This window comes from Triticum aestivum, chromosome 7D (genome assembly GCF_018294505.1).
Source record: "Triticum aestivum cultivar Chinese Spring chromosome 7D, IWGSC CS RefSeq v2.1, whole genome shotgun sequence".
Taxonomy (NCBI): domain Eukaryota; kingdom Viridiplantae; phylum Streptophyta; class Magnoliopsida; order Poales; family Poaceae; genus Triticum; species Triticum aestivum.
Genome location: NC_057814.1, coordinates 16,357,646 through 16,382,241, shown reverse-complemented (window position 1 = coordinate 16,382,241; position 24,596 = coordinate 16,357,646). Strand labels below are relative to the sequence as shown.

Sequence of the window (24,596 nt, the reverse complement as noted above, 5' to 3'; positions counted from 1 at the left end):
CTTATATCGCCCACAACTCACTTGTGTTCTACTCGTGCATATAACATCAACGCATAAAACCAGGCTCGGATGCCACTGTTGGGGAACATAATAATTTCAAAAAAAATTCCTACGCACACGCAAGATCATGGTGATGCATAGCAACGAGAGGGGAGAGTGTTGTCCACGTACCCTCCTAGACCGAAAGCGGAAGCGTTAGCACAACGCGGTTGATGTAGTCGTACGTCTTCACGATCCGACCGATCAAGTACCGAACGCACGGCACCTCCGAGTTCAGCACACGTTCAGCCCGATGACGTCCCTCGAACTCCGATCCAGCCGAGTGTTGAGGGAGAGTTTCGTCAGCACGATGGCGTGGTGACGATGATGATGTTCTACCGACACAGGGCTTCGCCTAAGCACCGCTACAGTATTATCGAGGTGGACTATGTTGGAGGGGGGCACCGCACACGGCTAAAAGATCAAACGATCAATTGTTGTGTCTCTAGGGTGCCCCCTGCCCCCGTATATAAAGGAGCAAGGGGCAGAGGTGCGGCCGGCCAGGAGGGGCGCGCCAGGAGTCCTACTCCCACCGGGAGTAGGACTCCCTCCCTTTTCCTTGTTGGACTAGGAGTGGAGGGGGAAAGAGGAGGGAGAAAGGAAGGAAAGGGGGGGCGCCGCCCCCTCTCCTTGTCCTATTCGGACTAGGGGGGAGGGGCGCGCGGCCCTGCCCTGGCCGCCTCTCCTCTCTTCCACTAAGGCCCACTATGGCCCATTAAGCCCCGGGGGGTTCCGGTAACCTCCCGGTACTCCGGTAAAATTCCGATTTCACCCGGAACAATTCTGATATCCAAACATAGCTTCCAATATATCAATCTTCATGTCTCGACCATTTCGAGACTCCTCGTCATGTCCGTGATCACATCCGGGACTTCGAACAACCTTCGGTACATCAAAACATATAAACTCATAATATAACCGTCATCGAAACTTTAAGCGTGCGAACCCTACGGGTTCGAGAACTATGTAGACATGACCGAGACACGTTTCCGGTCAATAACCAATAGCGGAACCTGGATGCTCATATTGGCTCCCACATATTCTACGAAGATCTTTATCGGTCAGACCGCATAACAACATACGTTGTTCCCTTTGTCATCGGTATGTTACTTGCCAGAGATTCGATCGTCGGTATCTCAATACCTAGTTCAATCTCATTACCGGCAAGTCTCTTTACTCGTTCCGTAATACATCATCCCGCAACAAACTCATTAGCTGCAATGCTTGCAAGGCTTAAGTGATGTGCATTACCGAGAGGGCCCAGAGATACCTCTCCGACAATCGGAGTGACAAATCCTAATCTCGAAATACGCCAACCCAACAAGTACCTTCGGAGACACCTGTAGAGCACCTTTATAATCACCCAGTTACGTTGTGACGTTTGGTAGCACACAAAGTGTTCCTCCGGTAAACGGGAGTTGCATAATCTCATAGTCATAGGAACATGTATAAGTCATGAAGAAAGCAATAGCAACATACTAAATGATCGAGTGCTAAGCTAACGGAATGGGTCAAGTCAATCACATCATTCTCCTAATGATGTGACCCCGTTAATCAAATGACAACTCATGTCTATGACTAGGAAACATAACCATCTTTGATCAACGAGCTAGTCAAGTAGAGACATACTAGTGACACTCTGTTTGTCTATGTGTTCACACATGTATTATGTTTTCGGTTAATACAATTTTAGCATGAATAATAAACATTTATCATGATATAAGGAAATAAATAATAACTTTATTATTGCCTCTAGGGCATATTTCCTTGAGAATATGGCCACTACCAGCGTGTGCAGTATGTGTGGTGCTGAGGATAGCTGGCGCCACTCTTTGATGCAATGCAACATGTCAAGATGTGTTTGGGCCCTAGCAAAAGAAGAGATGGTGCATCACATGTTATGTACCGAAGAATCTGATGCGGAGTCCTGGTTGTTTACCATGCATGACAGTATGTAAGGGGATGAGTTCACTACTATGGTAGTTACTTTGTGGGCAATTTGGAGTGCTCGGAGGAAGGCGACACACGAATCAATATTCCAAAGTCCATATTCCATCCATGGGTTTGTTTCCTCATATCTCTCGGAGATTAAGGTACTTCAACCAACTGGTGCAATCAAGCCCTCAAGATCGGTTCCCAGTCCTCTCCACCGGATGGGATGTTCAAAATCAATGTTGATGCAGCAGTGTCGCGGCATGGCAGGTACGGAGCAGTTGCAGCTATTTGCAGGAGTGGAGATGGCCTTTTTCAGGGAGCTTCGGCAGTATATTTCAACAATATTAGCGATCCTGCCACCCTCGAGGCGCTTGCTACCAGAGAAGCCCTTGCCTTGGCGGAGGACCTCTACCTTCAAAAGATTTTAGTTGCTTCTGATTGTTTGGAAGTAGTGGAAGCCATCAACAAGGGATCGTCTTCAGTCTACAGCGCCATCGTACATGAGATAAAGGACCGCTCTTCGGCCTTTTTACATGCTACTTTTAAGCACGAAAATAGAACTTCGAATACCGAAGCACACAATCTAGCAAAGCACGCACTTTCTCTTGGGGCTGGCCGCCATGCTTGGTTAGGTCAGCCCAGTGATCTTAACTTCGTCCCTGTAAACATTGTGACGGATGAATAAAGCTTGGTGTGATTGCCAAAAAAATGCCTGTGAGATGCACCATGGCTACTCCGCCCCACGCCTGGCTTGATGCGCGCAAGTGCCAATGAAGTACTCCCTCCGTTCCTAAATATAAGTCTTTTTAGACATTTCAAATGGAATACAATATACGTATGTACGTAGACATCTATACTACTACAGTGTACCAATTTTAAGTAGGACTAAGAACATCAATCATAACCGTTGATCTTCTAAATCCAACGGCCAATATCAGTAGTCGCATGAATAGTACACCGCTGCTACCTCACCTGTGTTCTAGAACAATCATGTACCCTTTCAGAAAAAAGTAGTCCATAACTAGCTCCAATGGGCTGTGTTGCTACATGACCACCAGATGGTTTAATTGAGCCCAGTCGAGATGGTTTAGTAGGAGAATGTGGATATTTCTAAAAAAAGAACACGTGGAAAAAGTGAAGCAACGTGCAGTTCTTTTTAAATGAACGTACAGTTTTATGGCATGAATACTACTTCCCTCTTTTACAATATTTAAATAATATCGGCATTTATACATCACTATAATTTCTTTTTCTTTGAATCTATTAGCACATATATTATTTATTTTCCCTTTTACCAAAATCACTCTGTTATATTAAGACGTGCCTTGCACGTGTATACATACTAGTATTTTAGAGTGTAGATTCACTCATTTTGCTTCGTATGTACTCATTTGGTGGAATCTCTAAAAAGACTTATATTTAGGAACGGAGGGAGTAGTAGGAAACAATCCAAAAGCGGAAGCATCTTCTCCAGCATGCAAAGTACGCCTTCGAGCTTGGTTTACGCAGTGCATAGAGGACACGCACCAGGAGACGCCCTGGTCAGACTGAGTGCTGATGATTGGCAATCAAGGACAGTTGAGTCCAGCATCCAGCGATTAGGGACGGAAGTTGGTTCAGAATATAAATGGGTTGATCTCAGATGAAACTCGAGGTAATATCTTATCGAAATGAGCCGATTTCGAACAAAGTTCCGCCAAAACTTTGACCCGGTTCCAGTCAGTCAGACAGATTTTCTCTAACATAGGCCTGGTCTTTGAACTAAATAGAGGCTAATAATACCACGATCCCTTTCATGATTATTAGTACTCATGTTCATAGTTGAACTTTTTTTTCAGGACAGTGTGTGTCACAACTCAACTATGTAACACAAGAACTGTACTGTAAATGATCCAGTACAAAAAACCATAAACAGGGTAGTCAAACATGGCCTATCTTCAAAACAAAAAGTAGCATAGACACAAGAGGTAGCAACAGAATTTTGTGGGAATCATATGAGACACCAAACAAGCAGCAGACAATGATTCCGCTCATAAAGCAGCCTTGCGAAAGCAGGACCATTGGCTATCAAACACAGGTAGGTAAACACACATTTTATTCAAACTAATTCAGAATGATCATCAGGTCAATGTTGACCCGACGAATAACAATGTCTTCCCTCCAGGGTTGATCACATGGATGTAGTGGAGACTGGAGAGAATATGTGGTCTCCTTGTAGAAATGAAATACAGGACACATTACTCGAATAAAAATTAAACGCAATGACTGGCAGCAACAAAGGATACCGAGAAAACGAAACCTGATGGGCTTAGTTCTTTGAGTTGGCGATCTTGTACCACTCGGTGTGGAAGGAGCCGGGCATGTCGACCCTCTCGTAGGTGTGCGCCCCGAAGTAGTCCCTCTGGGCCTGGACAAGGTTTGCGGGAAGCCTGTCCCTCCGGTTGCTGATGGCGAGGCAGACCAGACGACCCTCCTCCACGTGGCTTCCCTGTCCATGATCTCCTGCGCAAACTCAAGGTCGATGAGGAGGTTGGCGAGCTCACCGTTCCTGTCGTAGGCCTTCTTGATGCGGTCCAGGAAGCTGGCGCGGATGATGCACCCGCCCTTCCAGATCCTTGCCAGCTCGCCGAGGTTGAGGCCCCTTCTATTCTCCGTGCTCTTGGCCTTGATGATGTTCATGCCCTGGGCGTAGCTGCAGATCTTGGACTTGGAGGCGTAGAGGGCCTTCCTCACATCCTCGATCAGCTGTGCCTTGTCGACAGTTTCGCCGCTGCTGGTCCCTGGTTTCTTCGCTTATTAGCTATTCTCAGCTCCTCATAAATCAGTGTTGAAGGCCGGGCAGAACCACAGCTGCCTCAGCTTCTTCCCGATTAGAACATGTGTTCAGTCCTGCAGCAAGCACATAGCAGCAGGACAACGGCTTGAGCGTTACGAACTGCAGCACCCGCATTAGTTCAAATTTCAAAATGGAAGAGCATGGATCCCCAGGTCCACAAAATGTGAGAAGTTTAGTTCAAAATGTACTACAGGCATCAAACAACCCAATGACTAGACTCAAGCGCAGCTTGCACATGAAGTTTGGTTGCGTGTTTACTTACATCCCTATATGGTTGGATTCAAGAGCAAATTGCACTTCTCCTCAATTATATACAAGTGCATTTGGATGGACAGTGACGGCCTACATTGGCCGATGGAATTTTGCAGTGCACATGGGGAGGCAGTGAACGGCGATGGCAGCGTGAAGATATCAACCGGTTGGAGGGAGCACACCATAAAAAGCAACAAAGAGCATCTGCATCCATATACGTCCAACAGGTGATCTCTCACAATGTTTTGTACTCCCTCCGTCCCATAATGTAAGACGTTTTTTTGACACTACACTAAAGTCAAAAAACGTCTTACATTATGGGATAGAGGGAGTATTTCATATTTGTGCAATAAGACCAGCAGAGCCGGTTTGATCTAGGGTTAGGAGGTATCGGAAATAAAACTGCATTTCCTGTATGACTTACATGTCGTTGTTTGCTGAATTTTAATACAAGGAAAGCTTCAAAAAACCGCATACAAAGACAACGTATGGTTACAGGGAAACATACAGATGGTGAGGAGCGCTACCTACCAAGCTATCCTTCAAGAACTCACACTCAAATTCTAATTCAGACATGTAACTACACAATTTTGATGCAATATATTCTGGAACACACTCCAGATTTTTGCTTTGGTAAACTCCTATAGAATTTTCTAGGAAAAACTAGGTATGTGCAACTATATATTCGGATTCGATACTCGAAAGCTGTCACTAAATTGTATGGAATTGTGGCTGTGGCACTAATGATTGCAGTCAGGTCTTCACCTTGTTGTCATCTCCTTCGACCAATTTCTTCCTTTGTGGAACCCACCTCTTTGTCATGCCATTAGGTTCTTCCCAGTGCTCCGTGGTGTACAGGTGCTAAGCATTGCCACATAAGCAAAAATAATAATGATATGGCAAAGCAATTAAGGAGAAGAAGCAATTGATGATCCCTGGAAGAAACAATGCCAACTACACGATCCTAGACAAAACACTTAAATAAAGGAAGGTCACAAATGCATGAAATAGTTTAGTAGCTAAATCATTAAATGAAGGGAGCTTAGGTAGGACAAGTTAAACACCTACTCCATCCGTACTTGAAAGAGTGTACTTCCAACTTTATTGAAAAATTAAACTTTTTTATGTTTGATTGTATTTATACAATAATACACCAACATTTATATCATCAAATTAGTAGCATTAGATTCATGATAAAATATATTTTCATCGTATACCTATTTGGCTTCACAAGCACTGATATGTTTTTGCAGTTTGATCCTCCAACAAAGTTGGAAGTACAATCTTTCAAGGACGGAGGGAGTCTGCATTGAAGACTTTAGTTGCTAAACTCTGTAGTGCGCTTAGCACCTGATCTAAAATCCCTTGCTGTTGTATGATTTTTTATTTTATTTTTGCGAGGAGCTGTATGAAAAATTTATGAGAATGAGAGATAAAAATGTACAAAAGTGAGTTTGAACTTTGAAACGGGTGATGTTCATTGTATGAACACACTCACAACACCCACATTTATGACTGATGTTCATTGTATAAACTTTGAGCATGGATTTTCACGATTTTCTTTCAATGGTTAGAATCGTTTTTTTTAGGCATTCAATGGTTAGAATCAGTAGTACTGGGTAGAGACGAGAAGAAGGGAGATTGGGCGCAACGACGGCCCAGCCCAGCCAACTCATAGAAAGATGTCCGGCCCGTACACGGTCTGGCCCACTTGGCGGGTTGATGCTGCCGATTGGTATACATACCGTTCTCTCTCTAAAAAAAAAGAGATTGGTATACATACCGGGACGGGAGCCGGAGGCAGCCGCCGTATCATCGCCGTCGACTCGCCTTCAGGTATGCCCACACGCTCTGTATCTCAGCTTCATCCTTTTTCAATCTCCTCCCCGTCCCCGCCAGTAGCTCAGGCTTGGGGTTCCTCACCTGCCTGAAGAACAATGGATACCTCCCGCAAGAACCCTAGGTTAGGATTTTGCAATCGGGTGTTGTCGATCAGAAGTTCTCAATTCCTCGGTGACTAGCTGCTGGGTAGCCAGATCTGAAAGCCAAGAGAACACCAATACATACCGTAATCCCGCTTAATTATGTCGATACATTCTCGTGTTGTAGAGCATTATGTAATTCCCAAGAAAATACCCCATATCTAATTCCACTTGTTTTTGATCGGATTGCAAATTTTTGCACTGTCCTGGGCGGGGGACTTAATTTGTGGCGAGGCTCCGATTGCCACTCTCTTCTAAGGTTTAGGCCGGAGGCCTCTTTCTCAGAAATAATGTTGCATCTGGTTTTTTACTTTTTACTGATAAATAGTCCACGCCGAGCCAATGTTATCGATATCTTGCTGGTTTACTGACCCACTGTAGTTTTGTATTTTCTAATCTAGTGCGTCTCTCTGTGCTTACAACGTAACTAGCTCGTCAGGATCCATGCATGCACTGGACATTTTTTATTTTATTTTCTTACTGATTTATATCTGTTGCTTTTATATTTAGTGCATCTCTCTGCTTACAACTAGCTCGTCAGGATCCATGCATGCACTGGACATTTTTTATTTTCTTTTCTTAATGATTTATATCCGTTGCTTTTATATTTAGTGCATCTGCATCTCCCTGCTTACAACTACTCCCTCCGCGTGTTGCTCGTTGTATACTTTTAATGTGTGTCTTCTATTTGTAATGTGTTGCAGAAGAGGAGTTGCAATTATTTGCAAGAGCAAGTGCTGCTATATCCGTGCCTCTGCCATGTCCAACAGATTCCGAGGCTGGGCAGACCTTCCGGATGGCCTGCTAGACTCTATCATTGCTCGACTCGGCTCCTTTCATGATCTTCTTGCCTTTGAAGCCACTTGCCGCTCTTGGCGTGCTGTGTTTTCTTCATGTTCATACAAATATACCTTGGCAGCATCCTTCCCACCTCTTCCTTCTCCAACCCAATTTTTCTTTGCTCTCTCCACATCCAAGCCCCTTAAAAAAGTTCATGGTGCCCACATGCCTATGTCATGTCACTGATATAGCCAATCAAGACACCACCTACAAGTACTTTGAGATTCCAATATTATGGTGGTCTCGTGGAAATAATGCCTCACCAAGTCCTAGAGAATGGTTCAGCTTCAGTGGGGCTTCCTATGGTCATCTTATTTTTTCCAGCAATAAATCATGTATCGTTTTTGATGTGTTCACACGCTTTAGTGTCTCATCTCCACAACTGCCGGTCTTGGAAAGCACTGGGCTCATCTACGGTATGCTCACCGCTCCACTCTCATAACCTAACTCACATATCATTATCGAAGCCGGATCACAAAATCTGTTTTGGCGTGTTGGAAGCCAATCTTGGGTGGGACATTCTCTTCATCATGGACCAATCAAGCAAATCGTGATCTTCCAAGGGAAAGTGTTTGGCATGGACTCTGATCGCAGGCTCTTCAAAGTGGACTTGACACCCCAGATAAGAAGAACTCCTAGTTATAGAGTCACGCATGATCAATAAACAGCATTTTTCTAATGCATGGTTGGTGGCATGTGGCGATATGCTTCTCTTAGTTGACTTTCGAAGAACTGATGGAATAATGGGGAGAACCTTCGAAGTCTTCCGCCTTGACCTATCGACTGAGCCTGCATTATGGCTAAAGATGGAGAAGTTGGAGAATTGGGCGATATTCATCAGCAGAGATCAGAGAAGTCAGGCATTGTCTTGCCTTAATCCAGAGAAATGGGGAGGGAGGAGCAACTGCATATACTGCTATGACTGGAAGTCTAAACATTGGGTTGCACTTGAGTTGGGCAAGCAATGGCCGGGAGATGGCTCTGAACTCGAGTCAAATGTGCGGGTTACCATGGACTGCGGCCCAAGGGTGCGACCTATGTGGGTTATCCCCAGCATGTTCTCTCTGCGTTGGTGATGGTGATTATCGTGTTACATTACTGCTATATTTTATTCGAAGAAGATCCTGTTATTGCAAAGACTTGCAAGAATCTGTCCATCCTTTGGTAGTTGTCGTAATTTCGTAACTTTATTAGGTAAAAGTTATGTTGGTCTTGAGAGATCTTTAATTTCAGCATTATGATGGGTCTGAACTCTATTTTCTTGCCTCATGGTTTTTGCATTCATTTGTTATGCCAGAGGCCAAGTGTATCTCAGCACATTTCCAGTTACTGTTCAAACTCGTTTTCCCATTTCCCATTTAGCGTAGAAAGATTTTGTATTTCCTTTTTATACTATGAAAATGTGAATCACCAGCTGGTTCGAATGATGTTTGTTCATATGTGAGCCAACTTGTTAGCTGCTTGTGCTCTGCGTGCCTTAACCGAGCACTAAAGCTGAAGTGTTATTTCAGTGAGCTGTGCAATGTTGGTTCTAGTGCCTCAGTAGAGCACTAGAAATATTTTTCTTTTGATGTTGCCGCAGATTTGACTTTTTCTTTCTTGTGGGTTTCCTTCTGCACTTCGGGTTTGCTCAAAAAATGGTTTTACCGCTGAGCCATGACAGGCAGTAGAGACTGTCGGAGTTCATGTGATTTTGCAATTTCAACGAGAATAGAAAATAAATTGTTGTTGTATGAAAACCAGAACCCTCCAAGCTATGCATGATTAATAATCTCTCCAACCCTTGGTATTTGTCGATCATCGAATCACATAACTTGGGTAGGAACGAATTATGTTGGCCTTGAGAGACGTTTAAATTACGCATCATGATGGCTTTGAACTCGATTTCTTGCCTCCTGGTTCTGCATCCATAAGTGATGTTTTTTATCCTGTGCCATATTCGATGATGCGCAAGTATTGAATCGTTTTCTGTCATAAGTTGCTGCTTCACAGGTTTTGACGCCCATTGTTTATGCCTGAGGCCAAGTGTGTTTCAGCGGGTTACCAGTTGATTTTCGAACTCGTCTTTGCCCATTTCCTTTCTATCTCCACAAGACTCTGTTATGTTTTCCGTTTCATATGGATGGAAATGGCATGCACGGTCGATCTGGTCCGAGCAAAAAAAAAAAAAAGTGGTGAATGAGAGCAAATTTTGTTTATCGTTGAGAAGGCCTGTTTACGTCAATCAAGTAGCAGATCATCTATGTATTACATCCTATTTTGTTCTACACTGGTACAAACAGTTCTCATCTTAATGGTTGGAATCAATAATCTTTTTATTTTATAGGAAATTAAAATTAGTAACCGAGAGAAGGGGAGAGAGATTTAGGGTGAAATCCTATTTCCCGGCCTATTAGCACATTGGGTACAAATCGTTTTTTTTTCATCTCCTTTTTATTATTACTTCCTTTTTAGTTTCATGCACAATTTCCCAAATTATTGGATATATTTAAAACATGACCTTTTTAAAAAGCTGCCAATATATTTTTGAATTTGTAAACGGTTTAATAATAAATGAATAATTTTAGAAACATTTTTTCAAATTTATAAGCATTTTTTAGTTTGTGAATATTTATTATATGTGAGACCAATTTCCAAACTTCTTAATATTTTGTAAGTTTGTGAATATCTTTAAAGGTATGAAACGTTTTAAAATTGACAGAGATATTTTGTTTGGCCCTTTTTTCAAAATTAAGAAGAAAAACTGGTAGGGGCTTTTTTCATTGAGCCAGCAGCAACAGAAGCGAGGAAACAAAAACAAGCGATGGAAGAGCGTGGGGCGATCAAGCTAGCCAATTGGGCCGCGACGCACATAGCGCACCTTGATAACGTCGACGGCTCAGCCCAGCCCACCTGGATAAAAATAAATTCCAAAAAAAATATGATAACTATTCTCGGCTGCCGTGGCCGATAGGCACGGCAGCACACAGCAAAGAGGAAATCGACGGGCGGGGCGGAGCCCGGAGGACGCCGCCGCCGTCTCCGCCGCAAATCGTCGCGGTCGCCTTCTTCACCCTCCGTCGCCTTCATCACCGCAATCATCACCGTCCGTCAGGTATATACCCTCCCTAGCACGCCCTACCGAATCCTGCCTTTTTTTTCTCTTACCCGGTCGCTCCATGTATTTCCATGGATTCTCTTATCTCACCACAGCAAGAGCCATGAGGCAGATTAGGAAGAGAAACACCAAGCAGCACCAGAGATCATATTATTCAGGGCGTCTTGTCCTTGATGTTGATGTTGATCACCAACGGCGATTGATAATTTCTCACTTTTCTCTTGAAGATGGAACAATCCAGGGACCATCACGTTACACATGCTCTTCAGCTAAATGCCTGGCTACGCCATCTTGCATTGTTTGCCGAAAAAATTGCTGCATTCCCTAGTTTGTGTTTTCACTATGCTTAATGTTAGGCTGGAGGAGGTAGTTTCACAAGCACCATTGGATTTGATTGTTATCCAGGTCACGGTAGCATACTAGATGCAACTCCAATGTTGTCGATATCTTGCCGCGTTTTATCATGCCACTAGGATTTTGTATGTTCTAATTGAACACGACTCCATGCTTATTACAGCTAGCCTATTAGGAATTTTGTACTGGTAACCCTGTTACATTTCTATTATCCAGTTCATTCTTCTAATACATGTCTTTAATTTGTGATCTGTTGCAGGGAAACTGCAATTACTTGCAAGGAAAAGGTCTCTGCTACATTTGTGTCACCGCCACCCCACCATGTACAGATTGCAAGGGTTGGGCAGACCTCCCGGAGGGTCTTCTGGGCTCCATCATTGCTCGGCTGGGCCTGGTCTCGTTCTCTGATCTTGTTGCCTTTTCTGCGACCTGTCGCTCTTGGCGTGCCGCCTTCTCCACCTTCATACCGCTGCTCCCACCTCTCCTTCTCCGGCCTGATGTCCCTATGTCCTTTCCTCCTCGTCCTCCCATGATCAACAACCTGGTACCAACACGGCCATGCCATGCCACTAATATAGCAAACCAAGACACCTACCAGTGCTGTCAGATTCCCATACATAGTATTTTTGGTGAAAACAATGCCCCACCAAGTCCTCTAGAAGGGTTTTGCTTCAATGGTGTTGCCTATGGTCATCTCATTTTCTCAAGAGATAAATCATGCCTCATTGTTGATGTGTTCAGAGGTGTTAGTGTCTCATCCCCACAACTACCGGTTGTTATGGACACCGATCTCTTCTATGCTTCCTTCACTGCTCCTCTAGAATCACCAAACTCACATCTCATTGTTGATATTGGATCACGCAATTTGTTTTGGCGTGTTGGTAGTCAATATTGGGTGGGGTATTCTCCTGACGATGGACCAATCAAGCAAATTGTGGTCTTCAAAGGGCGTGTCTTTGGCATCGATTCTGATCTCAAACTCTTCAAAGTGCAGTTGACACCCTGGATTCACATACAGGAAATACCAGTTATGGAGTCGAGCATGATTAAAAAATGGCATCGTTCCAATGGATGGCTGGTGATTTGCGGTGATATGCTTCTCTTGGTGGCCTTACGGGGACCTACTATAGTAACAGGGGCAACCTTCGAAGTTTTTTGCCTTGACCTATCGATTGAACCTACATCATGGATGAAGGTGGAGAAGCTAGTGTCGGGGAACGTAGTAATTTCAAAAAAATTCTTACGCACACGCAAGATCATGGTGATGCATAGCAACGAGAGGGGAGAGTGTGTCCACGTACCCTCGTAGACCAAAAGCGGAAGCGTTATGACAACGCGGTTGATGTAGTCGTACGTCTTCACGATCGACCGATCCTCAGTACCGAACGTACGGCACCTCCGTGTTCAGCACACGTTCAGCTCGGTGACGTCCCGCGAACTCACGATCCAGTAGAGCTCGAAGGAGAGTTTCGTCAGCACGACAGCGTGGTGACGATGTTGATGAAGCTACCGACGCAGGGCTTCGCCTAAGCACCGCTACGATATGACCGAGGTGGAATATGGTGGAGGGGGGCACCGCCCACGGCTGGGAGAGATCAACAGATCAACTTGTGTGTCTATGGGGTGCCCCTGGCCACGTATATAAAGGAGTGGAGGAGGGTGGAGGGCCGGCCTAGCTATGGCGCGCCCTGGAGGAGTCCTACTCCCACCAGGAGTAGGATTCCCCCCTTCCATGTAGTAGGAGTAGGAGAGAAGGAAAGGGTGTAGGAAATATGCCCTAGAGGCAATAATAAATGTTATTGATTATCTCCCTGTTCATAATTATGTTTATGTTCCATGCTATAACTGTTGTGGTTCCCCAGCCCGTATATCCATAAAGGCTCTGGGGAGAACCCATATGCACGTGTGGAATAATAAACGGTAAAATGTATTCCTAGTCGTGCCTCTAAGACTAGCTCAAGTGTTGCATGATGATTATGTTTTCCCAATCATGGGCATGTCTATGCCAAGCAACTTTGAGGGCACAATGTCAGGAAGGACATTTGTGTTGAATCGACCCGAATTGATGTTATGCTATGAGATACATTCGTCACAAGTTAATGGTTTATAACACAGAGATAGTTAATGTTTGCATAATTCCTTAGACCATGAGAGTATCGAGTTTCTTCATGCTTGCTTCATGAACTTTGGGGTTTGTTAAACGTCATCCGTAACTGGATGGCTATTACGGCGGCTTACGGGTTCATGGGAAAGTATGTTAAGTAACTTGATAGCTCTAGATTGGGATTTGCTCCTCCGACGATGGAGAGATATACTCGGGCCCTCTCGGTGTTACGGTGTCCATCATCGTTTGGCCAGACACCTTTGTGATTTGATCACAGGGATGCCGGAACACGGAAACGAGAAAAGAGAACAAAACCGGTAACGAGGTAACTTGCATGGTGGAAAAATTGTTCGTCCACGGGGATGCAATAAATCTCACCTCAGGTGTTTGTGATATATCGTGAAGCAACAGGAATAGCTCACCGCAACTGGAGGTTCACTCAATATTCATTCGTGTGGGTATAGGGGTCAATATGGGTGTCCACGGCTCCGATGTTGACCATTGATCGGAAGGGATTCCAGGTCATGTCTATACTTCACCGAACCTATAGGGTCACACGCTTAAGGGTCATCTATCTGCTGAATACTAGATAGGGAGTCTGAGAGAAAATCACCGGAAAAGTTTCGGACAGCGGAAAAGTTCCGCAGAGAGAGGTCACCGGATGAGTTCCGGTGAAACTGAAAAGTTGTTTCAGGGGATACCATAAGTCAAATTGGTTTTGGCACATGCCTGATAATTCTTGGAGGGTGCCAGAATCATTCTGGAAGCTTACGGGATAATAACCGGATATGCTCCGGAGCTGCCGGAACCACTTGAGATGCTTTTCGCAGATGAAAATCACTAAACCGGAATTGTTTCGGAACGTGTTGAAAATAATTTTGGTGGGTACTGGAAATGTTCTAAGCCCACACAAATATTTTCAGTTCGAACGGACGCTGAAAAATGTCGTCATGAATAGTGAAAATCAGCTTTATGGTTACTTTATGGAAAGCCACCTTTTGGGGCGTTGCTCCAAAAGATCTTGGGGATGACATGGATGGATAGGAGCCATTTTTTGGGCCCCTCATGGGGGTGTGGCCAGCCACATGGGGTATCCCCCCTTGGGGACCCTCTTGTTCATTGGTTTCACTCCTAGGTCCTTGTGGAACGACTTCATTCATGTGCATTTTGGGTTTTTGTGTGAAACTACCCTACCCCTTGGGATTGCCTATAAATAGAGGTGGAGGGGCAGCCCTCCACACTCACTCTTTCTCACATACATGCCATTACAATGATCTGGCTTCTTCTCTCCCTCCCAGCGAAATAGTTTCGTAGAGCCGAAAGGCTGTCTGGGTTCCGGCAGGAACTAGTTCTGGACGGCGAAGCCCTGCCGGATAGTTGACACCGTATGTGTGCAACTCTGTAGAGAGGTCGTAGTTTCGATCTTAGTGCCCTGAGGGGCTGTTCGAGAGTGCCTCCCGAAGGGCTGTCCAAGTGACGGTCCGAGTTCTGTGGGTCCTCCCGGAGGGCTGTCCGGGTGACCGTTCGAGTTTCGAAGGTCCTCCCGAAGGGCTGTCCGCGACACCGTCCGGGGGACTGTTCGACCGCCTCCCGGAGGGCTGTCCGTATGGCGGATGTGGGTGTACATCCTCGCGGTTGGGAGGTTGTAAATCCTAGCTGCGGGGATCTGCACCGCAGATCGTCATCGACTCTACTTCCCGCTGCGCTACGAGTCGGTAACGAAAAAGATCAAACCTTGTATGCAGTCTCCATAGTGGTCCTGGGCTGGTGCGTAGGTCGGAAATTTTTTGTTTTCTGTTGCGTTACCCTACAGTGGCATCATGAGCCGTGCTATGCGTAGATGCAGGTTGCGATCTAGAATACATAGAGATGTATGGGTATTGCATAATATAATTAGGTAGTAGATGAGATCTATTGCTGAAAATTATTTATGCGGGTGACAGATGAAATCTGTTACCCGATGTTCTTGTTGCTTCCCTGGAATTTGCATATTTCTGATCTTGATAACAGTATGGTGGAGTTTCAATGTTCTGGCAATCCGCGATCCTGATTGATTAACGAAGTGCTAACAGTTCATTGAATTCCACCGTAGTTAAAAAGAAAGATGAAATTTCGCAGACGAAAGGGCAATGCAGATATGATCTGCACGGGGGTCATGCGTATGACGAAGTTTAGTATGGGGCTCAAGATTTTATTATCTCGTGTTTCATACACCCTGGAAAGTTAATCTAGCGACTTGAATTATCATACTTGATGATGGACGTTGGTAGCTTCGGTTTGTTTCGAAACCTTAGAAGCCACGTAAAACAAGTTTTTTGCATGAACCGATTAGAAACGTCTAACTTTGTTTTGCAGGAGGGTTTGCATGTGCATGTGATGTGGTATAGCAGTGCTCATAATAATTTGATTATGTATGAGATGACTATATAATGTAAATTAATTAACATGACCTACGTGTCATGATTCGGCATGATGGCTGGAGCCATATGATTGCACTTTAATGACCTGCGTGTCAACCTTGTTGTAATGCATTATTTTGTTAGCTATAGAGATAGCAATATTATCTGGTGCATCGACAAGGTGGTGGCAATCTTCGCGAAGGTGAACACCGACGCGAATGCCGAAGACGAAGAAATGAAAGACTTCTCCGTCAGAAAGGGCTATACCATATCATGCTATTATGAATTGCCTGAGATGTTTATCCCTTATGATGCACCCTTCTTGATTGCCCGGTAGTCGCTTTTTATTAGGGTGATCTCTCACAAAAATACCAAGTAGTTAGTGTTCTTCCAAGTGTAGCACCGTCACGGCACCTATCTTTTCGGGGTGCGCCATGTCACACGGGTACGAACGATTAGAGAAGTGTGAGGCGGGTGAGTTGAGACCTCGTAGCGAGATCACTTGGTTGTCTTGACGTTCAGGCATGACCGTCATGAGCTCGGAACACACGCATCGAAAGATGAACAAGAGTCACATAGAGATGTGATTGGCAAGTTGGCCTACCGGTTGAGATTTTTCGTCATCAGTGGTGTTACACCAATGGCGAACAATTGAAATGTGGGTCTTGTATCACTCACAATCAATTTTGAGAGATATTGATTTGAGTGGGAGCGCACTGTTGAATTAACATGTTTAATTCTTAGTGCAATTAATTATGAACATTGTCTAAGTGTTATATGCAAAATAGTTGTAGAATAATGGCTCGCGTTTCCACCTTCCCTATTAAAATTGAATAGCTGTTAAATATCTGGTTAAAACTTTACGATTGGTAACGTAATATGAGGATTGTCCTCAAAAGTGCCGAGAAGGACTTTGTCCTATTGCATGCTTTCCGTATCCTCCCGCTAATGCTATGGATCATGTGACTCTCGTCCTTCGATCCAAAAGCTAGAATTCTGTTACGGTCAAGTGAAATATGTTTGCTTCCAGGAAACTCGAACTTCGAAAGTTTGGGATAGTTATGTGATATTCATGGAACTGGAAATTAATTTTCAGATACAAACAAAGGCTGAAAGATATGAAATATCCAAAGCAATGTTTGATTGCAAATTATTAGTAAAGTGTTTACTATGCATTAGACTGATAAGAGAGGGATCCAGAAGAACGCCTGTCATATAATGAAAGGCGAATAAAACAACAACTTAAAGAGAAAGGAAGTGTCCAAAGGGTGTTAGTATGACTTACACGCCTAGGAAGTCCGGGGCTAACGCCACTCTTAAGTTGGGTGCTTCTTTTGCGAGTAGGAGAAATACTAAAAGTTAAACTGTTAGAAGTATAAAGGCAGAAAGAAAGATGACTGGAATATCCAGCTCATGTATGAATGTCATACAAATTTTTGATGTATAGTAGGCTGGTCAAAGATATAGTTCTTGGAAATTATGGTTAAACATGTTAATCACTAATTCTTGGGTATTGTGAGTTAATCACAAAGATACCCACTCGATTGCATTCTGTTACGAATCAATGTAAGAGCTACTATGGCCTAAAAGGCTAGCCAGAAATAAGGTTAAGGTATACACAGGGAACATAGTAAATGTTACTATACCTTCCATCGGTGTATTGCCGTCTGTATTTATTTTCATAATTCATTTAGAGTTTTACAAACTCTATCCCATTGCATAAGGTATCTTGCAAGAAGGTTGTTCATAAGAGAACTTTTTATGTTCGATGTTATGAATAACACAAGGGCCATACTTTCATTATGAATGAGATGCATGTTATGAATATTGATAATAATACAATACCTCTAGGTTTACTTCCATAATTCATTTTAGAGTTTCATACACTCTAGCCCATTGCACAATGTTTGTTGCAAAAGAGTTGTTCATAAAAACAACAATTGTTGTTAAGTATTATGAATAACATGAAGGGCCATGCTTCCATCCAAGATGGATGTATGTTATGAATATTGATGGTAATATAATACATCCATAACACTGATGCTAAATGTCGCAAGACTATGAGAATACCACACATGTGTGGCACTGTATTTGGTCACATTGGAGAAACCCGCATGGAAAAATTCCATTGTGATGGATTTTGAAGTCGTTTGATTTTGAATCATCTGACACTTGCAACTTTTCTCCGAAAAGTGAAGTGACTGAAATATCGTTCACAGGCCATAGGAACGAGCAACAAACTTATTGGTGATCATACATTTTGATGTGTGTAGTTCAATAAATGTTGTTGCAAGTAGTGGATTTATATATCTTCAGAAATGACTCAAGTAGATATATGGATATTTGCTTGATGAGACGTAAGTCTGGATCTTTTGAAATCATTCGAAAGGTTTTCAAAAATGAAGTAGAAGTTATTGTAACAAGAAAATTATGTTTCTGCAATTTGATTGCACAAAGGAATATTTGAGTTACATGTTTAGCGAATGTCTGATGAGTTGTGAAAGGGGTTTCATAACTTGCACCTCCCGGAACACCACTGCAAGTGAAAAGTCCGTGGAGATGTAATCTAACCATTTATGACATGGTAAGGTCAAAGATGACAGAAATAAATTTGCTATTATCCTTTTTAAAGTGATGCTTTAGAGACTGCGGCTTTTACACTAAAAAGAGCTACATCGGATCTGTTGAAATGAAGCCATGGTATGGTACGCCCAACCATGTTATATCTTTTCTTAACATTTGGAATATGGGGCTTGTGTAAAAGGTTACAAACCTATTCCAAATCAGACAAGTGCTACTTTGTAGGTTATACCAAAATGTTGGGTATTCCTCCCTCACTATACCGAGCCAAATAGTTTTGCCGCGAAACGGTGTGCTTTTAAGGAGAATGGTTCTTTCAAAAAGGTGAGTGTGAGAATAGTGCAACTCGATGAGATAAACAGTATCTTCGTCATCAGATCAAAGGAAAGAGACCTTGGAAGTAATTCCAGAGTTTCCTACTGCGACTGATACGGAAGTCTCTACAATAAAATGTATGGACTTCGGTCGAACTTGTAGCTGAACCACGTAGGCAAGGCTCGTGCAAACCTCTCAGGTGCGCAAACGAGATATTGTTGTTAGACAACATTATACCTACGATACACAAGGAAGCGTTGATGGGCCCTGACTCCGAAATTGGCTAAATGCCAATACAACCCGAGTTAGTTTCCATATAAGTGATTCAAGATTAAAACCTTGATACACCTTTCGGAAGACTTAGAGTCTAACGAATATTTATGGAACTTAAAACTGATATGGATAAAAATGTTTTATCCATAAAGCTCGACTTTTTGAAATAACAAGTTCAAGAGTTGACTACGATGAGGTTGTTTTCATCGTAGCGATGCTTAAAGTCGGTTCGGGTTGAACTAGCAATTAATACATATTTCAATCATGAGATATGAAACATGGATGATAATAGGATTTCCATCTGATGCTACAGTCCAAGGCATTTTGTCTATCCAGAGGATGCTAGTAAGGGTGCAAACTTCAGAGTTCCAGCGATGGACAGAAGAGAGCAAAATGGAGTTGGAATCTTCGTGCTTTGATGAAATGGTCAAAGGGGTTTGACTTCATCAATGGGTAACGAAGATGCTTGTAATTCAAGAAAGTATGTGGGAGCGTAATAATATTTCTAAAAACCTTGTGTGCTTGACACATTGTTAATTGGAAATAAATTTCTTGACATGAATTAGGACTTCATTTGAAAATAGTTTTTTGATGAAGTGCTTAGGCTAAATAGCCTCAATATTAGGCATAATGATCTATGGAGATAGATTTACCTAATAGGGCTAAGCAATGAATACATATTGACAAGGTGCTAAAACCTTTTAGCATTTAAAACCGCCAGGGAGTGATTCTTGCCGAAGTCACATGGAAAGAGTTTTTGCAAGACTCGGTGTCCCAAAACACTGATGAGTAAAATACATGATGGAGATTCCACACACTCTTGTGTTTGGATTAATCATGTATTCCATTGTATGTAAAACAACCAGATATGTCCGATACTCCCAAGGTGTTGCGAGTATGGATACCAAAGTGATCAAATTACTGATCATGGGACAACAGTGAAAGATGTCACAGAGTACTAGAGTAAGTACTGATGACATGGTTTTCTCGCAAGCAGAGATCATGAAGAGTTCATTGTAAAATGTTACATCGATACAGTCTTCATCTTTTCTCCATGCGATTTTCGATTTAAATTAAGGGTTTTGTGTAACACACAATGTGGTGGCACAGTTAGTTGGAATTTGTTCAAACTAGTTACTGTGGCGAATTCTATAACAAGGGCTAATTATGTTGACACTTTAGAAGCGACAAAGAAGATGTTGAATCATATAGTTCATTCATGAACTCAGTATGATTCCAAGATGGCTTTTGACAATGGGACACTACTGCAGATAGTTGCTCCATAACTCAGTCTGAGGAATCCAGGTTTGACCTGTGATTCACATACATACAAAGCCAAGTCCACACAAAATATGAATTTTCTGAAAACGTGAAAAGGCGGACATGCAAAGATACACACGGAGCTGAAGTCGTCAGGTCCGTTGGACATCAGGCTATACCACAAGCGAACCATATTTACACCGGTGTGCCACAGGTGTGAAGTGCATTAGCATAAGCTAGATTATTGTCTCTAGTGCAAGTGGGAGTCTGTAGGAGATATGCCCTAGAGGCAATAATAAATGTTATTGATTATCTCCCTGTTCATAATTATGTTTATGTTCCATGCTATAACTGTTGTGGTTCCCCAGCCCGTATATCCATAAAGGCTCTGGGGAGAACCCATATGCACGTGTGGAATAATAAACAGTAAAATGTATTCCTAGTCGTGCCTCTAAGACTAGCTCAAGTTTTGCATGATGATTATGTTTTCCCAATCATGGGCATGTCTATGCCAAGCAACTTTGAGGGCACAATGTCAGGAAGGACATTTGTGTTGAATCGACCCGAATTGATGTTATGCTATGAGATACATTCGTCACAAGTTAATGGTTTATAACACAGAGATAGTTAATGTTTGCATAATTCCTTAGACCATGAGAGTATCGAGTTTCTTCATGCTTGCTTCATGAACTTTGGGGTTTGTTAAACGTCATCCGTAACTGGATGGCTATTACGGGGGCTTACGGGTTCATGGGAAAGTATGTTAAGTAACTTGATAGCTCTAGATTGGGATTTGCTCCTCCGATGATGGAGAGATATACTCAGGCCCTCTCGGTGTTACGGTGTCCATCATCGTCTAGCCAGACACCTTTGTGATTTGATCACGGGGATGCCGGAACACGGAAACGAGAAAAGAGAACAAAACCGGTAACGAGGTAACTTGCATGGTGGACAAATTGTTCGTCCACGGGGATGCAATAAATCTCACCTCGGGTGTTTGTGATATATCGTGAAGCAACAGGAATAGCTCATCGCAACTGGAGGTTCACTCGAATATTCATTCGTGTGGGTATAGGGGTCAATATGGGTGTCCACGGCTCCGATGTTGATCATTGATCGGAAGGGGTTCCAGGTCATGTCTATACTTCACCGAACCTATAGGGTCACACGCTTAAGGGTCATCTATCTGCTGAATACTAGACAGGGAGTCTGAGAGAAAATCACCGGAAAAGTTTCGGACAGCGGAAAAATTCCGCAGAGAGAGGTCACCGGATGAGTTCCGGTGAAACTGAAAAGTTGTTTCAGGGGATACCATAAAGTCAAATTGGTTTCGGCACATGCCTGATAATTCTTGGAGGGTGCCAGAATCATTCTGGAAGCTTTCTGGAATTTTCCGGGATAATAACCGGATATGCTTCGGAGCTGCCGGAACACCATTTCAGATGCTTTTCGCAGATGAAAATCACTAAACCGGAATTGTTTCGGAACGCGTTGAAAATAATTTTGGTGGGTACTGGAAATGTTCTAAGCCCACACAAATATTTTCAGTTCGAACGGACGCTGAAAAATGTCGTCGTGAATAGTGAAAATCAGCTTTATGGTTACTTTATGGAAAGCCACCTTTTGGGGCTTTGCTCCAAAAGATCTTGGTGATGACATGGATGGATAGGAGCCATTTTTTGGGCCCCTCATGGGGGTGTGGCCGGCCACATGGGGTATCCCCCTTTGGGGACCCTCTTGTTCATTGGTTTCACTCCTAGGTCCTTGTGGAAGGACTTCATTCATGTGCATTTTGGGTTTTTGTGTGAAACTACCCTACCCCTTGGGATTTCCTATAAATAGAGGTGGAGGGGCAGCCCTCCACACTCACTCTTTCTCACATACATGCCATTGCAATGATCTGGCTTCTTCTCTCCCTCCCAGCGAAATAGTTTCGTAGAGTCGAAAGGCTATCTGGGTTCCGGCAGGAACTAGTTCTGGACGGCGAAGCCCTGCCGGATAGCTGACACCGTATGTGTGCAACTCTGTAGAGAGGTCGTAGTTTCGATCTTAGTGCCTTGAGGGGCTGTTCGAGAGTGCCTCCCGAAGGGCTGTCCAAGTGACGGTCCGAGTTCTGTGGGTCCTCCCGGAGGGCTGTCCGGGTGACCGTTCGAGTTTCGAAGGTCCTCCCGAAGGGCTGTCCGCGACACCGTCCGGGGGACTGTTCGACCGCCTCCCGGAGGGCTGTCCGTATGGCGGATGAGGGTTTACATCCTCGCGGTTGGGAGGTTGTAAATCCTAGCTGCGGGGATCTGCACCGCCGATCGTCATCGACTCTACTTGCCGCTGCGCTACGAGTCGGTAACGAAAAAGATCAAACCTTGTATGCAGTCTTCATACTGGTCCTGGGCTGGTGCGTAGGTCGGAAAATTTTTGTTTTCTGCTGCGTTACCCTACAAAGGGAAAAGAAAGAGAAGGATGGAGGGGGCGCCGCCCCTCCCCCTAGTCCAATTCGGACAAAGCCTTGGGGGGCGCGCAGCCTCCTCTCTCTCTTTCCCCTAAAGCCCAATAAGGTCCATATACTCCCCGGCGAATTCCCGTAACTCTCCGGTACTCCGAAAAATACCCGAATCACTCGGAACCTTTCCGATGTCCGAATATAGTCGTCCAATATATTGATCTTTACGTCTCGACCATTTCAAGACTCCTCGTCATGTCCCCGATCTCATCCGGGACTCCGAACTACCTTCGGTACATCAAAACACATAAACTCATAATACCGATCGTCACCGAACGTTAAGCGTGCGGACCCTACGGGTTCGAGAACTATGTAGACATGACCGAGACACGTCTCCAGTCAATAACCAATAGCGGAACCTGGATGCTCATATTGGCTCCCACATATTCTACGAAGATCTTTATCGGTCAAACCGCATAACAACATACGTTGTTCCCTTTGTCATCGGTATGTTACTTGCCCGAGATTCGATCGTCGGTATCTCAATACCTAGCTCAATCTCGTTACCGGCAAGTCTCTTTACTCGTTCTGTAATACATCATCCCTCAACTAACTCATTAGTTGCATTGCTTGCAAGGCTTATAGTGATGTGTATTACCGAGAGGGCCCAGAGATACCTCTGCGACAATCGGAGTGACAAATCCTAATCTTGATCTATGCCAACTCAACAAGTACCATTGGAGACACCTGTAGAACACCTTTATAATCACCCAGTTACGTTGTGACGTTTGGTAGCACACAAAGTGTTCCTCCGGTATTCGGGAGTTGCATAATCTCATAGTCATAGGAACACGTATAAGTCATGAAGAAAGCAATAGCAATAAACTAAACGATCAAAAGTTAAGCTAACGGAATGGGTCAAGTCAATCACATCATTCTCTAATGATGTGATCCCGTTAATCAAATGACAACTCATGTCTATGGCTAGGAAACTTAACCATCTTTGATTCAACGAGCTAGTCAAGTAGAGGCATACTAGTGACACTCTGTTTGTCTATGTATTCACACATGTATCAAGTTTCCGGTTAATACAATTCTATCATGAATAATAAACATTTATCATGAAATAAGGAAATAAATAATAACTTTATTATTGCCTCTAGGGCATATTTCCTTCAGCTAGAGAATTGGGCGATATTCATTAGCACCGACAAGAGAAGTTAGGGATTGTCTTGCATGAACCCAGAGATATGGGGAGGGAGGAGCAACTGCATATATTGCTATTATCATGAATCTAAACATTGGGTTGCACTTGAGTTGGGCAAGCCACTGCAGGGAGATGGCTCCACCTCGACATTCAATCCAAACGTCTTCATATTCACTGGCCGTGACAGCAGGGTGCAACCTATGTGGGTTGTCCCTAGCATGCTCTCCTTGTACCGATGATTGTTATGATCTTGATGCATAGCTGCTAGATTTTATTTGCAGCAGGTCCTCTAAAGATTTCTTAGAATCTCTCTAACTTTGGTAGTTTTCGATCAACGAACTGGTAACTTGGGCTCAAGAGACAAAGAGAAGAACTAGGGTTCCTCCCCACCCCCACACCCCATCCCCATTACCTAATCTCTCTCAAATTCAACCCTAAGAAGGCGTTTTTGGTGAGATTTTGACTCCTGGAGGTAAATCTCCCACACCCATCTCAAAATCTCTTAGTACTTTCTCCTTATTTGTCCGATTTTGGTCATTGGTGTGAAAATCTAGTTCATCTCCTATAGATCTTAATCCATGGATTTATGGCAATATAGTTGATATTTCGGTTGTTGTGATGGTCTGTGACACAAGTCGGCATGTATCTATGGATGATTTGTACTTTGGTGACAGAAATTTCCTTGT

General features: G+C 43.6%; 1 protein-coding gene and 1 pseudogene across 1 annotated transcript; one reads left to right on the top strand and one right to left on the bottom strand.

Annotated features, from left to right (window-relative positions):
* Positions 1–4,246: 4,246 nt before the first annotated feature.
* LOC123165117 (6-phosphogluconate dehydrogenase, decarboxylating 1-like) lies at positions 4,247–4,891 on the bottom strand (annotated as a pseudogene).
* A 5,796-nt stretch (positions 4,892–10,687) lies between these two features.
* On the top strand, positions 10,688–12,089 carry LOC123170627 (uncharacterized). The gene is made up of 3 exons (XM_044588458.1): positions 10,688–10,731; positions 10,838–10,978; positions 11,595–12,089. Exons 1-3 carry the CDS (start codon positions 10,688–10,690, stop codon positions 11,866–11,868), a joined length of 459 nt encoding a protein of 152 aa, XP_044444393.1. The 3' UTR covers positions 11,869–12,089.
* The last annotated feature ends 12,507 nt before the right edge of the window (positions 12,090–24,596 follow it).